The following is a 16067-nucleotide window of genomic DNA, read 5'->3' as shown; positions in this document are numbered from 1 at the left end:
CGAATCTTCCAATTTCAGGTTCTTATAATTTTATATTCATGATAGTAGATCGTTTTACCAAGATGGTACATTTTGTACCATGTACAAAATATATCAGAGGTGAAGAAACAGCTAAACTTTTTCTTCACAATATCTATTGCTATCATGGATTATCCAAGGTTATTATATCAGATATAGGAACTCAATTTGTATCAAGATTTTGGTAGATTCTTTTCAAGATTCTAAAAGTAAATATAAAACTATCTTCAGCATTCCATCTTCAAATTGATAGACAAATAAAGTGTATTAATCAGGTTTTGGAGCAGTATTTAAAATATACCAACAACTACCAAGAAGATGATTGGACAACTCTTTTGCCATTGGTAGAATTTGCTTATTATAATACGGTACATTCTTCTACAAAACAAACACCTTTCTTTGCCAATTATGGTTATCATCCACGACTTGATACTTTTGACTTTTCAAAAGCTAATAATCCTGTGGCAAAAGATTTAGTAAATTATTTCTCAGAGCTACATGCAATAATGAAGGCGTAGTTAAAAGAAGCTCAAGAACAATGAAAGATCAATGCAGATGTCTATCAAAAGGAACAACCACCATTTCACATGAATGACAAGGTATGGTTACTTTGTCGCAATATCAAGACCACTCGTCCTTGTGACAAGTTGGACTATCAAAGGCTTAGACCATTTTTTATTTCTGTACAAATCAATCTAGTTACATATCATTTACACTTATCGAAGTCAGTAAAAATCTATCTAGTATTCCATGTTTCTTTTCTTGAACCATACAAAATAATAGACATATCAAGAAGAAGACAAGCTCCACCTCCTCCTATAGAAGTGGACAATAATGAAGAGTTTGAAGTGGAAGAAGTCATAGATTCAAGGCGGCACCAAAATAAATTGGAATATCTTGTCCATTGGTATAGATATGATATTAGTGAACACACATGGGAGCTAGTAAAGAATCTTGCAAATGCAGAAAAGACGATGGAGGCTTTTTATCAACAACATTAATTAAAATGAAGATAAAAACCTTTCTTATAAAAGAAATAAGATCTAAGTAAGATAACATTCTACTTTCAATCCTTGTTTGTAGCTTCTTTGTAGTTGTGACGTTGAAGAGATGGAGAACCAACAACCAATGGATTCGACTCTAGAGCCTTTGTTTGTTGACCTGCTAGATGAAACATTACTATTGTCACAACTTTCAAGATGATGTAATCGAGATGAAGATCTTCAAGAACAAAATATTTTTCTTCGAATAGATGGCAAGATACAACGCATTTGGTATCACAGCCTTGGAAGGGACTTTCGATGTTGATTTTACTAGAGGTAAGAACAACTCCTGATGATGTTCCAAATATTTTATTTGAACAAAATTATAAAGGCTTGAACAATGATCAAATAACACGGTGATCTTCCTGCCTTAGTATGGGACACTATCGATGGTTGAAAGGCCCTATCAATCATCTTCAAAGAGAACAAATATCAGAGTATGTGGCAAATATAATTTTTCAAATCTTAGACTTTCTTAATATATGATCACCGCTCCTCATGGAACTCGTTCCTAGAAGAGGGGGTAATGTCAAGGACATATATTTATTGTAATTTTTATCTAGATAATATGAATAGATAGAAGTAGGTAAAAGTAGATTAATTTCATAATATCTTCTAGAATAGCTTCCTAGAAGCTTCATAGACATTGCTTTGACTTTACATAGGTTTATATTTGATTGATAGGTTAGAAACTTGGTCAAAAAATTAACCACATGCCACACATGTTGGTAGCTTGCGGAACAAGCTAATTATGTGGCGTTCACATAGAAAACTTGCCTTGCAAGTTAAGATATGTATTGTGCAAAGTCAACACGTTTTTGGAGGTCCTATAGAATGCCACTACGTAGCTCTTAAGTAGATAGTATATATAGAGGCAAGAATGAAGCCTTCTTCACTTTTGTCAACTCCTTTCTTTCTTTTAGTCTAGTTTCAAGGGTCTCTAGTTTTCTTGTCTTTTGGCAATAGCCATTCTAATTTCTTTCTTAATATATATATTTAGTTATTTCTATTTTTTCATCTTTCTTTGAGAAAGGTCTCAAAGGTTTATTTGTTTTTATCAAGTTCTTGTCTTTAACATCTACTTTTCAATTCCTATCTCCAATTCTTTGCTTTAATTTCATATCGAATAAAATTTAAAGGAATTGAATTGAATTGACAAGAACTAAGGAACTTTCTTGAATCTTAATTTTTTAGTACTACTTCTTTTTTTTGTGCTCATTACTCTTCAACCTATAATTTTTATTAGTTTTACAAAATTAAAACTAAACAAATTACTTAAATGAAGACTTTCCTTGAAAGTATGATATCTTAAATAATTATTTTTTTTCTTTTTCTTCTTTGATTTTTTTGGTACAATGATTTTCTAATCTATTATTAGAAAATCCTTTTTAACTTATATGGCAAGTAGAAAAAGTGATTAAATTTCTTTACTACTAAAAAATAAATGCCTACAAGAAAATTTATAAGAATAAAATAAAAGATTACTTATTTAATTAAACAATTTCTTATCTTATATAAAAAGGTAGAATATAAAAAGTAAAAAGGTGATAAATTTTTTCAACTAATAGAAAAGGCTCTTAATTAAAAAATGACAAAGAGGGAGTGATGAAACCTTTAAAACAATCTCTACTCTTGATAATGAATCCTTAAATACTTCTACACTCCATCTTCAATTCCAAAAATTTCCAAAAATTAAATATTGATGCAATTCTGATGAAAATTTTACCACTCTAAGCTTATTCTTTAGATCCTTCTATTCCAAATTAATTCAATTGAAAACATTCAACAAACACTAAGATATACCTTTTTAAACTTGAAGTATACAAAACTACCTAGATAGTGAATCTTTTTTTAATAAAAATCTCACTAAAAATTTAATTTTAATCCAATTTAATCGTGTGATAGCATTTTAAAAAACTAATACAAAAATACATAACCTCACGAGGTTTCAAAGTAAAATAACAAATATATAAAAATAAATTGAAAAAAATCCAAAAATAAATCACTTTTTATTTAAGTATAGATTTATTTTTTATTTTTTTTAATGAAAAGAATTAGAAGACTTATCAATGATGGATAATAGATTTGAAATGCTCATTCAAAAAGTCCATATGAAAGAACAATCATAATTACCTAATTCCACATTCATATACACACAATTAGAAGCACCATCTCTTAGCAAACATATAAAAATATGAAGGTAAATTTTACTTTTTTAACCCAAATTATAAAATAGCTTCAATTAAAATTTTCTTATAATTGGTGGTGTGAAGTAAAAGAAGCAAGTAGTAAGAACAGAAAAGATCAAACACAAAATAAGTAAAATAAATAAAATCAAGCAATTACACAATCTAATACTTGGTTACAATTTGTTCACTATGTTGTCATGGTGTAATACGACTAATAGGTGAAAGAGTGTGGAAATTATTATAATATAAGAGATCTTAGTTCAAAGTATTAGAGAAAATTATCTTAAAAATATAGTTAATAGTCAAAAGGGTAGTAAAACTAAAAAGTATCAATGCTGCCTTTTCAAAAAGGTGACTTCTACTTACTTTGTAGGACCATAAATAAGGCAAAACAAAGTAGATTGGAAAAATAAATAATATAGACATCTTTAGAAGAAAGTTAAGAATAAATTCTAGCAAAATTTACTTAGAAAAACTAGATATTGATACCTAGAGAAGGCCGGTTATGAACCAGGGTTGAAATCAGACCTTGAGGCAAAAAACTGAGTCTTGACGATGACTCTAAGGTTCTTTTGTAGATCAAAGAGTGATATTTGATAGAAAACTAGATAAGGTTTCTATAAGCATTAGTTTTGGATGATTTGGAGTTGTTATGACTTTGTAAGAGCTTTACAAAATCAAGTTTGTTTTCAGATGATTTGGATTTTGTGAAATAAAATAGGATTAACGTTTCTAGTGATTTCAAGAGTTTTGTAATAGATCTACAAGTGAAATTTTGTGGATTAATGGTCGTAGTTGTGTTTAATATGTATTGTGAATCTTAGCTTGATCTAATGGTTGAATTGAGGATTATTGAGGTTTAAGTACGTCAAGATCTCAGAAAGTAGAATTTTAAGTTCAGTGAAAATTTTTAAGATTTCTTGGAATGTACTAATTGGATTGGAGTGAAATTTATGGGTGAAGATAGTAGACTTATTTTTCTATGTATTTAAAAATTTTGAGATCAATCAAAGAGTAAAAAAGAGAGATATTGGCTCTGGAAGATTGGCATCAAGATTAGAGAAAGAGGCCAGCCAATACTTGAGCACATTTTTGAGGTTATCGTCTGTTTGGTAATTTCGATTCTTTTCAAATTATTTGTGCTTGTTTTTAACTTAATTTTTCAAAAGTATGAAAATTTTGAGTTAAGATCGACAATTCATTCATTAATTATTGAGGTTTAAATCTATTATAGAAATTACTAGGATTTGGTTAAGATTTGGTTAGGATTTGATTTAGAGTTTAGGATTTGGTTAAGATTTGATTTAAGGTTAGGATTTGGTTAGGATTTGGTTAGGATTTGATTTAGGATTAGGATTTGATTTAGGATTTGATTAGGATTTGATTTAGGATTAGGATTTGGTAAAGATTTGGTTTAGGATTTAAGATTGGAGTTTGGTTAGGGTTTGATTTAGAATTAAGGTTTGGTTAGGGTTTGAGTTAGGGTTAGGATTTGGTTAGGATTTGATTTAGGTTTTAGGATTTGGTTAGTGTTTGATTTAGGATTAAGATTTAGTTAAGATTTGATTTAAGGTATAGGATTTGGTTTAGAGTTTAGGATTTGGTTTAGGGTTTAGGATTTGGTTTAGGATTGGTTAGGATTTGATTTAAGGTTTAGAATTTAGTTTAGGGTTTAGGATTTGGTTTAGAGTTTAAGATTTAGTTAGAGTTTGGTCAGGATTTGATTTAGGATTTAAGTATTTTATTTGAGTTTGTTTAGGATTTAAGATTTAGTTAGTTTTTGGCCTAAAGTTGGAATGAAGTCTAATAGGATTTCAACTGGGATTAAATTAAGATTGAATTGAGATGTATTTGACATATGTTTGTAATCATTCTAATATTTCTTTAAGATTTCTTATTATTTCTTTGTAATTCCTTTGAGGTTTCTCTGAATTTGATTAAAGCTTATTTAGCATTGTTAGCGTTCTATTAGAATTAGGATTTTGTTGTAGCAATTTCCATTCTACCTTCTACAACTAGGTGCCCAGAGCATTCTTAAGCAAGACTTCACATATTACGACAATGTTTTCATCTAATAAAAAATAAAAACTAAAAAATTAAAAATATATTTTTAAAAAGATATTTTTTTATTTTTTTAATAATATAAAATATATATAAATCTGAATTATTATAACTTCTAAGGTTAATTAAGTCATGAAGGTTTAAAAATAATAAATAATTAAATAAAAAATTAAATAGAAATATTTTAGATCAAGGGTTTGTACATCACCAAGGCTCACATGTAGTATATATCGGTCTCTTAGAAAGGCTACAAGGCCTTAGTCTTATCTTCCTACCTATATTTAAGGTGCTACAATCTATATGAAATTTGTACACCTCCTTTCTTACAAAGACTATAGTAGCTACCAATCCTCCTATTTTCTATTAGTAGAACCAATATTTTTATATTTTTGACTTCACCATGGTGTCAAAAAAATATTAAATTAACCTAAGAACCTTGTGTTGCTTTTAAATCTAATTCCATTTTTTCATAATGGTCCTAAAATGATTAAACTCAATTTTATCAAAATCTTGAAAATTATTCTAAAAATTCTTTAAAATATTTTTAAAATTTTTTAAAAATTAATAATATTTTTATAATTTTAATATTGATTTAATGCTATATTTTTTTATCTTGGTGATTTTTATAATAATAAAATTAATATAAATCTACTATAAATCTTATTTTTAATATTAATAATTAAAAAGATATAAGGTTCTTTTTTATGCTTCTTTTAATTATTAATTAATATTTATATTTTTTATAAATAATATATATAAATTGAAAGCCAATATAGATATTAATCTTAATAACTAATTCTTAATATTCAATAATGAGTAAAAATATTAAATCAATTTAGATAATTGCTTTCAAGACTTACTAAGATTCCATTTCTACACCAAACATTCTAATTTTCTATTTGTTTAAAGTTTTCTACACTCCTCACCATATATTGTGATTTTAAGCATAATAATTACATGTTTTGTACTAAATATCTCATTTTAAGTCATTTTAATGATTCATATGGATACAAAAATGACTCTAAATTGTGATGCTCTTTATAAGATTATTGACAGACAAATAAGCATGTAAGACAAACCTCAACAATACTAATTCAAAATCCTACAAGAAAATAATAGAAATGTTGGCCATAATAGTTCATATATTTCTCCTCATTGTTGCAAGTTATAAATCTTAAAATCTATTCCAATGCAAATCTAATCAGAACATAGAGGTACTAAAAGGACCTGGCATGGGCCTCCAATTTCGGTTGTATGAAACTTAGGATCTTCTTTGCAGTCAATGCACAAGCTACTGTAAACCGTGGCCTAAGCATCTTCCTGTCTCTTCACACATCACCGCTAGGAACATCCCTTCTATGCGGTTTATATCTGGAACCACCTTTTGTCTTGGCTTTTTCACTCGAACTCCCCTTCGATGCGGTTTATGTTGGGAACCACCCTTTGTCATGGCTTTTTCACTAGTTTGTTTTAGTTCGGACTCCTCTTACCAATAATCCATTAAGCAGACCTGTACGCATGAACTCACAACAGAGGCAGAACGTTGTAAAACCTTTCAAAGAGAAGACGCTAACTTAAAACATACTATCTCCTGCGCGATTCAAACACACAATTCCGATGAATTTTTCACAATGATCCCGACAAGGACCTTTCTATGTGGACTTATTGAGATCGCACAGTGAATTTTCTGCAGAAACTAGTTACCATCCCATTCACAACCAGCCAGTGCATATGATCTCCACTACAAAAACGCTTACGATTCAAAGATTTGAACAGTAGCGCTCACAGTCCTGCTCTCCCCGTTGTCCTCTCCGAAGTATGTGGTAGCTTTGCTAAGTACCCAGAAGCTCCTTCCAAAGTCATACTGTAACTCTACGGAATATTCTGCACGCCAAAGAAAAATGATTTCACCGCATCGGCACCGCATTAAGAATCTAACAATTGTTCGACAGACGACCAAACAGTATGGAGAATTCGAGGCATGGATTTCACTGGATGATACGAGCAACTCCAATGCATGCGCATGACTGTTCCGCTGAAAAGAACTTCCGAATGTAAGGGCATCAACATTTGCGTAACATGTCACTGATAAACCTTGATGGCTTCTACCTCCCAGGTTAAGGTAGTCAATAGGTAGTCTGCAGAATTATTCCAACAGGAGGATCGATTCCACCACGATATAACGCTAACCAAATTCCCACATGCACAAGCAATGTCCCAGAACGCTTCTTCAACTTGCAGCGGCGGATATCCTTTGCCTCTCGAGAATTCCCACCGATCCACACAAGATGACTCCCACGCACTCCAGATGCAAGAAAATGCTCACAACAACCACCTCGCTATCCAGTGTCTACGCAATTGTACACAAACCACGTGAAACTTTCTACAAGTCGATTTGCGGCACGAACCCTTGGGCACACCCTACCATCGCCACAAGAATAGAGTTCATCCCACCTCCAACCCAATATACACAACCCGTCAAGTCCTCAAACTTACCAAAAGCGGACATTCAGCGCATCAATGCGCCTTATACAATCTCGAAATCCCGACTCTGGACCCTCCGGACTTCCAAACTCAGCGATGACGTAGGACTCAGACCCAAAGATTCGCAGGCACGACAGCCCAACAGAGACCCAAATCTCAAGATCCGGCGTTAAAACGCAGCTACCCAGTCTCACGAAGGCAAGGTTGAACCCAAGGAATGCATGGCATTGCGCAATTCCCAATTGGTGTTGAACTCACCTGTCCCTTATCCGCGCCAACGTTGTTCGGTTACCGCTTTCCATCGCGGGCACTCACTCACTCACACAAGTACGCACACACGCACGCACAGACAGGGAGGCAGGCAGGCAAAGTCCAAGGGGTGGGGGTGGGAGTGGGGGGTCCTCCTCCTCGCTCACTCAGGTTGGGTGCATTGTCGGCCACCAAAAGCAGGAACCACCACCACCACCCTGAGCTTAGCTTAGCTTTAGCTGAGCCTCCTCCGATGCCACGTCGCCGCGCGGGGCCAACAGAGTTGTTCTGCTTCTGCTGCTTCTTCGCGGATGGATGCCCCTTCCCTTCCCTTCCCAGTCCCAGCCTGTGCTGCTTGGCTTTTTGGGTTGCGTCGAGTTGCATTGCGTTGTGTTGCGTTGCGTTTCGGTGCAATGGTGCAGCTAGTTAGTAAGTAGCAGTGGGGGTGGTGATGGTGAAACATACATGAGCCCATCCCCCCCTTCCGTCCCCGTCCCCCCTCAGTCTCTCTCTCTATCTCTTAGTGTGTGTGCATGTGTGCGTGTGTGTGTATGGGGTGCGGCGAGGATCCGCCTCGAACTGTGCGGCGTGTGTGTAGGTGGGGTGAGTGTTAGTGTGTATGTGTGAGTGCGTGGATTCCAAGGCCCGCGTTCCAGGAGAAACTCCTCCTCCTCCTCCCTCCACCCCACCCCACCACGACAGGTGCACAACAGCACCTCCTCATTCATTCATCTATCCTCTCTCTTCATCACATCGTTCCTCATTCATTCATCTATCCTCTCTCTTCATCACATCGTTCCTCATTCATCCATCTCTCCCTCCTTCCCTTCCCTTTCCAAAGCTGGGGGGGGGGAGTTTGTGGAGAGGAAGAGAGGTATCGCTACTTTACTTTACTTAATTAATTCATTACTTGGTTGAGGGTCAGTCAGTCAGTCAGTCGGAGAGTCAGTCCCCTTTCCTTTGCCTTTTCCTTGTCCTTCAGTCTCCTTCCTTGCTTGCTTGCTTCCTCCTGGGCTCCCCTGGCTGCTCTTCTTCTTCCCCTTCGTTTGTTGGAGTTGGGTCACACCCTGCCACTGCTGCAGAAGCAGAAGCAGGGTAGCGGTGCTCCTTTCATTCATGGAGCTGGCTGTGTGTGTGTAGGTGGGTGTGTGTTCGTGTTTGTCGCCGTGTCTTTATTTTGCACAACTTGGGATATTATTATACTATTATTGTCTGCCTGTCTGTCTGTCTGTGCTGGATCAGTGCGGTGATGGTGCTGCTGATGATTCATTGATTGATTGATTAGAATTCAATGCATGTATGGAATTCCGAGTTTGGAATATTCAACTTCCTATTATATAATGGTGTTTTGCCATTAATTCATAAGATGATGATAAATATATATATATATATATATATATTTATATATAAAATAGGTTCAGTTTCGCATGTCAAATTCTCATCTCTTTGCAGCCATCCTTGGTGTGTGTCCTCAATAAAAAAAACTTAAATTAAAAGCTGTAAAAATGAACATAATTTGAAAATTAAAATTACTTATTCTTCCATTTTTGTAGTCATTTGCTATAAGAAATGTGTGCATGCATATATATATATATATACAAACGGCTTTAACATGTACCTTTTTATAAACCACTTATATATATATATATATATATATATATAAATATATATGTATATCATGTAAAAATAACTTACAGTTTAAATGCAAGTAATTTTAAACTTTAAAATACTCTTCAGATGCATATGTTTAAAAACATACATTTAAAATTAGTTTAATTTTACTCTACTCTAGTTAGATAAGAAAATACAAATGAAAAGCTTTCAGAAAAACCTAAACTAAAACTTTGCAGAACAGTTGTCAATATTTTAAAAAACCAAAAGACTTGACAACTAATCCATTACAATGTATTTTACAGAAATATAATTAGATTTTAAATTGTAACTTCAATTTACACGTGAAATGTTTGAAATATAAATAATTTGATTCTTAAATTTAAACTTCCTGAAATAGATACACTAGAAATAAAAATTGAAAATTTTAATAATGGTAGAAATATTTATTTCATTCAATTGTAGAAATATCAATATAACATAATAAATATTAAACATGCTATATTTATATAAATTACACATATATTAATTTGACCTTTAATTTGTAAAAACATTATTATCTATTTGACATTTAATTCAATGCCTCGTAAAATTTTAGCTTATCACAATAATTACTATATATTGGGTGTTTCTAATGCAACTATAATTTTTGCTATTGCTACCACAACTTATTCTTATTGCATTTCTAATTATTTTTATTAAATTTAAATCTATTTTATTTATAATCTTTTAAAAAAAATGTTAAAAATATTCACAAAAAAATTATTGGAAATTTAAAAAATATTAAATATTAAAAATATATATTAAAAAGATGACATGTCATAAAGATAATAGTAAAAGTTGTGGTGGAATAGCATTATCCTATAAATAAATTTATATTTAAAAAATAGAAAAAATTATAATATTATAAAATATAACAATCTATTTTTATGTAATTATATAATGTTTTATATATTAACTATGAAGTATGGTCTTTTTACTATTTACCATTTATAATACTTTGTAGATATATATATTTTTAAGATTAATTGAAGTTTAAAAATAAAAAAGTAAAAAAATATATATTTATTATTATTATATCTTAACAAATTGACTATAAAATATTATTATATAACTAGAATCACTCCAACAACTTATAACTTTGGATAAATTAAATAAATTAATATAGTAATAATGATTATATATTATTAATTTTACTACCAATATTTTTAAATTAATATTTTTAAATTAATTAAATATTTTATAATCATTTTTAAACTTTAGAATATATTAAAAGTTCATTAATAGAATTAGTTATTAAAGCCACATCCCAATGTTGTTAAAGCCACATCCATCCTTGCTATCTCATGATTGATTCCATCTCTATTTCTTTTTCTTATTCTTATTCCCATTCTTGTCCGCCATTTTCAATACATCCTTCTTCTCCCCCTCTTCTATTTTTCACTCATTCTCATTTCATGTTCATGACTTTCATTCCCAAACTAAGACAAGTTTTATTGGAGAATGTGAGAGAGAGAAAAAGAAAAAAAAAAGAAAAAAGAAAATATATATCTATATATATATATATATATATATATATATATATATGAGTTTATCATAGCCATTTTTCAACGTTAGTACTTGCATCTATTTGTCACACTTCTCTTAGGATGTAACCAAATCCTCCAATTGATTAGCATCTCTTCTCTTTCTCTTTAAGATTATCCTAGTGGATAATTCAAGATATGTGTTTCTATTGTGTCTTGGAAATATATGTTTTTTTTAAGCTCAATCAGCCATTGAATTTTCTCATGTCTTGTACCAATAATTCTTTTTAACTATTAAACATGTTCCATTTGAAATACTAAGAGAACAAATTTTCATACATGAGGAAAGAGTCTTTTTGTTGGAATCAAATTTATCTCTCTAGTCCCAATAGCCAACCATCTACTAAGAACTGAGATGACATCTAATCTGTACAATTCACTAGTGTACATGATAGGGGTGGTGCTTCTTCCAATATTGTATTTTGCAAATAGAAGAGGAATAAGGAGAGAAGAAGTGTGAGGTAAGGCTTGTCTTAGGCTAAAAACATGAATGAAGGGAGAGGAGGGAGGGAGGCTAGGAATGAAGGTCAAAAACAAGAGATAGAGACAAAATCAATTATAAGATGACAAAGAGGGGTGTAAATTTAACAACTTCCTTAACAAGTTATTTTGCAAATCTTAGAATTAAAAGATAAAAAAATATGTGTATATATATATATATATATATATATATATTTAAAATTTATATTTTATATAAAAATTAAATATCTTTGTATTATTGAGTATTACCAAATTATATAAAAAGTGATTTTTACTTATAATATAGAGTATTTAAGATCACATTATTTTTTTATTTTTTTTAAATATTAATACCTTGATTGGTTCATAAGACTTTATTATTAGATTTTTTATTTTAAAATATATATTTTCTTATTATGGCTTATTAATTTTTAATTTTTTTACTATTTAATCAAATATATAAAAATCATAATATATGTAACATTTATTGATGGTTTTCAGATGCACCAAATACTAATAGAAATAAAATACATACAATTGTAAGTTTTATAATTATATATATATATATATATATATATATGTGTGTGTGTATGTATGTATGTAATTTAATTTCCATACACAAAAAATGATTATGCTTACTGAATTTGCAAAAAAATATGTAACTTTAATTTTATTTTTATTCTTGTATACACATGTGCATGTATATGTTCTTTATGATGAGAGCTTTGAATATACTTTAAAGCATTTATTAATAATTTACCCTCGCTGATTTTTAAACAGATTTGAGTCTTCCTACTCTTAAACTTTGAAAAACAATGACACTTTAAAATAAAATATTTTAGCTTTTTCTTAATCTTTTGTTCTAATTAGAATTATTTATAAATAGTGGCATAAAAATTGTTAAATTCTTTATACTAATTTTAGTAATCCTTACATAAATTATATTTTTGGGCATTTTCAAAATAAAACATTTTAAACTATATGCCACTAAACATTTTAAACTAAAATAAAGTTGGAATTTATAATAAAATACATATACATCATAAAATAGATTACATCATATTATAGATTTTTTATTTCTAATTAAAAACTACATTCATGTAAAGATTTATTTTATGTGTATTAGAGAATAGTTTAATTTTATTTAAATAATAGATGTTAAAAAGTATTGAATAATAATTGGATTTGCATAAAAAGCCCTACTTGTATATATACTATTGTTTAGAAAATAAAAAATATTACCTTATTTTGTATGGAAAATTGTACTTTTATTTAAAGAATCTCTAAATTAATATTAATGAATCTTTAATTTACTTCCACTCTAATTTTACACCTCATTTCCCAAACCTTACCAACATAATTATTTACCATCTTTATCTCAACCTTTGTCTCCAATCCTGAAACATCCCACTTACAAAGTCATTAATAGTACCACTCTACTTGACAATTCCCTCTTAACATCATATTCATAAAATGACATTTTCTATTCTACTCAGGTACTGAACCCATAACTGCGTTCTAGAATCAATATCATATACGTTTTGTTTAGTTTCGTATTGAAAAGATTGAAATGCAAAATAAATAAATAAACAAATAAACACACACGCACACCTATGCACACACATCTTCGGGTGAGAACAAACCTGGGTCAGATCCTTCAATTGAGGAACCAATCCATCCATCAATCTCCCACAATATAATGCATAAATTCATTCCAACATGAGCCGAAGGACGTGTCTATGTCGGTGTCTGTGTCGATGTCGGCAGCGTTTTGCTTCGGAAAGCTGAGCGGTTCACGAGCTGCACATTAACATACACCCACATGAGTCGGTGAATATCAGGTTTCCAGATGGAGTTGTCACATGCTCCGGCATATAGATCCTTACCATTTCAAATGAGTAAGAATGGTGTGATTCGACTAAGAAAGAAGCTTCTCACTCACTGTCTCATCATGTTGTCTTCTTTGAAGCAGTCGATGGTTCAATATCAGCTTCCGCGTTTTCCTGATCGGAGAAGTTGGTACCACTGTGATAATGAGATGTACATTTCCAGGCTGGTAACTGCAGCTTCTTGCATGATGGTGGATTCCTAGGAGACGCCGATCAGTATTCGGATAGGGCTTCAGGGAGCTGCAACTGTGGACTAACATAACAAAACTTGTTATCATATGGTAATACCTCTAGGAGAAGTGCCTTAGCAAGACGTACCCGGTGAATGAGAAGTGCTCGGGAGAAAGAAAACATCCAGTGTACCATTGTTCAGTTAGGTCCGATCATGCTAGATTGTGAAGGCCTGATACATGCTTATTAAGCTCCATTTTGCGAGAGGAACGAACGTCTTGGCAATCCAGAGGGATACAACTGAATCACCTTCACAGAGAGAAGAGTGAAACCCAGATCAGTGTGGTGGCAATGACACCCACAAAATACAATATACAAAGCTTACTGAAAACGTGAAGCACAAATCTGGTCTGTGTGAGATTTTTTAATCTTGTACTGCAGCAACATCTACACCCTAAGTCTCATAGGATTGTCTGACTGTGTCAAAAGTTAGCATTGCAGTTCTCACTGGTCTGCGACAATTGAGATCCTCTGTTGGAGCTCAACATCGAGTTACAGGTTTCAGAACTTGTCTTGCAGTTCAAGTTATCCCTTCATCCTGCAGTGATTAAAGATGATTCATCATGCAGTGATCGAAGTTACAGACCAGCAAGTTGATTGTAATAATATGAATCAATTAATCCCGACACGAGAAGTATAGGGTTTAGAGATCGAAGAAGAGAATCAACCAGTTTGGTACAAGTGACGAAACTTACTCAACACTGATAGACCATTCGTGACTGGAGCCTGCTTCTGCCCTCGGAGGAAGAGAGTTATCCTTCTTGCAGAGTGCAGCCTTGGCTTGATGTTCGTGTCTGAGGCACTGTTAAAATCATCCTGATGCTTCTCACGCGGTTGTTCATTGAATGCGATGCGCTGCACGTACCTTCCAGAGTTGCAACCCTACTCGTGGAGGCGAACCTGAACGCCGAATGACTCGACTGCCAGTTGCAAATGGTCACGCAGTAATGACAATGGCATCCCTGCGAGGTCTGCAAGGTAGCTGGATTGGACGCATGTACAGCTCTTAAATGCCACCCCGAGATAAAGCCCTCCACAATCATGATCGATTGGCATTCCCAACGTGGTTTCAAACCCTACCGTCGTGCGCATGAAACCCCAAGCATTGAATGGGATGAATCGACTGCCACAGAGACGAGCACAATTCTCGGTTGGAGCTCTGGATATTCAAGATCACGTTCATGCAATTACCCACTGCCCAATGCGAGTGCCCACTACCACCAAAGGGAAAAGAACAGCGGTATCCTCCATAGCATTCCTAAGGACCCAATGTCAACGTATGCTACGGAAATGTCAGGTCTCTATGCCAGAAACCTGCACTCCTACGAAAAGAAAAGAAAAGAAAAGTTTTTAATAAAAAAAACGACGGTACTCTTTCAAAATCTTACACACGCAAGCGACGATCTGGCCACCGTACTTTGGGCGGTTATGATGTTGGGTACCTGGACGCTCCGAGAGTGCGCTTCGAGTTGAGAATCCTTTTCGGTGGGAGTGTCAACACCCTCAGAAGAGACAATAAAAATCCATCCCGTGCCTCATGCCGTGATTGTAGATTGCAGATGATTGAATGGCTTTTCAATCAGCGCCTTTACCTTTCGCTGCCGCTGTCATTCCATTTCCTCTCACACAAAAGCATAACTAAACTCTTGATGTTATTTCTATGCTGGCGGCTTGAAATCTAGAAACCAACATGGATCTTATACTGGAGATATGCAAGACAGATTATGCCTGTGAGCTGGACGTATAACGTCGCAAGCTGTCACTTAGTTTCAGCAATATACTGGCCCGGTACTTTTACCAGCGTCAGGTATATGAATTGATGGATTAGGGGGAGTAATGGAGATGGAGATGGAGATCTTCGCAGTCACCGAGGCAATTCTCGTAGCATTACCGACATAACTGCATTGAGAAAGTGCCACTTTCAGTATTGAACGAAATGACAAAGATTAATTATTGTCTGTTAGACAGCACGCATGCTCCGATACCTCAAACCTGAGATGAGAGCTTTCACTAGAATGACCAGCAGTCTCAGTTTTATCATTGGGCTGATTGTTGGTGGTGAATGTAAACGGAAAAAAGGACAGATGAATGGAGAAAATCGTATATGGTTTGTAGGCCTACAAACCATGACTTCGCAATATGAATCATTAGCTCCTGGTCTGCACTGAAAAGATGTTAAAATACAGACTGTTTTGTTGTGGTTTATACACCATTATATTAGTGTCAAAACAAATACACCTCGATAAC

General features: G+C 32.9%; 1 protein-coding gene and 1 long non-coding RNA gene across 7 annotated transcripts; both read right to left on the bottom strand.

Moving 5' to 3' along the window:
• Positions 1-6435: 6435 nt before the first annotated feature.
• LOC112280960 (uncharacterized) lies at positions 6436-8663 on the bottom strand. 4 transcript variants are annotated; one of them, XM_073533238.2, is made up of 4 exons: positions 8054-8566; positions 7421-7661; positions 7069-7195; positions 6436-6821 (listed from the first exon to the last, which is right to left on the bottom strand). In XM_073533238.2, the coding sequence occupies exon 1, from the start codon at positions 8426-8428 to the stop codon at positions 8111-8113; it is 318 nt and encodes a 105-aa protein (XP_073389339.1). In that variant the 5' UTR covers positions 8429-8566; the 3' UTR covers positions 6436-6821; positions 7069-7195; positions 7421-7661; positions 8054-8110. The 4 variants fall into 4 exon arrangements, with proteins under 4 accessions (XP_073389339.1, XP_073389338.1, XP_073389343.1 ...); XM_073533237.2 differs by lacking the exon at positions 7421-7661 and having other exon boundaries at positions 8054-8663; XM_073533242.2 differs by lacking the exon at positions 7421-7661 and having other exon boundaries at positions 7098-7195.
• Positions 8664-12694: 4031 nt separating this feature from the next.
• LOC149989380 (uncharacterized) lies at positions 12695-15806 on the bottom strand. 3 transcript variants are annotated; one of them, XR_016502589.1, is made up of 6 exons: positions 15263-15806; positions 14516-14943; positions 14269-14358; positions 13643-14069; positions 13344-13500; positions 12695-13097 (listed from the first exon to the last, which is right to left on the bottom strand). It is a non-coding gene; the product is annotated as an uncharacterized LOC149989380 (long non-coding RNA). The 3 variants fall into 3 exon arrangements; XR_016502590.1 differs by lacking the exon at positions 15263-15806 and having other exon boundaries at positions 13643-14060; positions 14516-15088; XR_016502588.1 differs by lacking the exon at positions 15263-15806 and having other exon boundaries at positions 14516-15068.
• Between the last annotated feature and the right edge of the window lie 261 nt (positions 15807-16067).

The sequence above is a fragment of the Physcomitrium patens genome, chromosome 4, assembly GCF_059467195.1.
Source record: "Physcomitrium patens ecotype Gransden chromosome 4, ASM5946719v1, whole genome shotgun sequence".
Lineage (NCBI taxonomy): Eukaryota > Viridiplantae > Streptophyta > Bryopsida > Funariales > Funariaceae > Physcomitrium > Physcomitrium patens.
The sequence above is the reverse complement of the archived record's forward strand: the minus strand, read 5'-3'. Positions and strand labels throughout refer to the sequence as shown.

What these genes read in the sequence shown, in the direction of transcription:
- LOC112280960 (XM_073533237.2), bottom strand. Translation starts at nt 8,428, where the DNA reads ATGCAACTCGACGCAACCCAAAAAGCCAAGCAGCACAGGCTGGGACTG.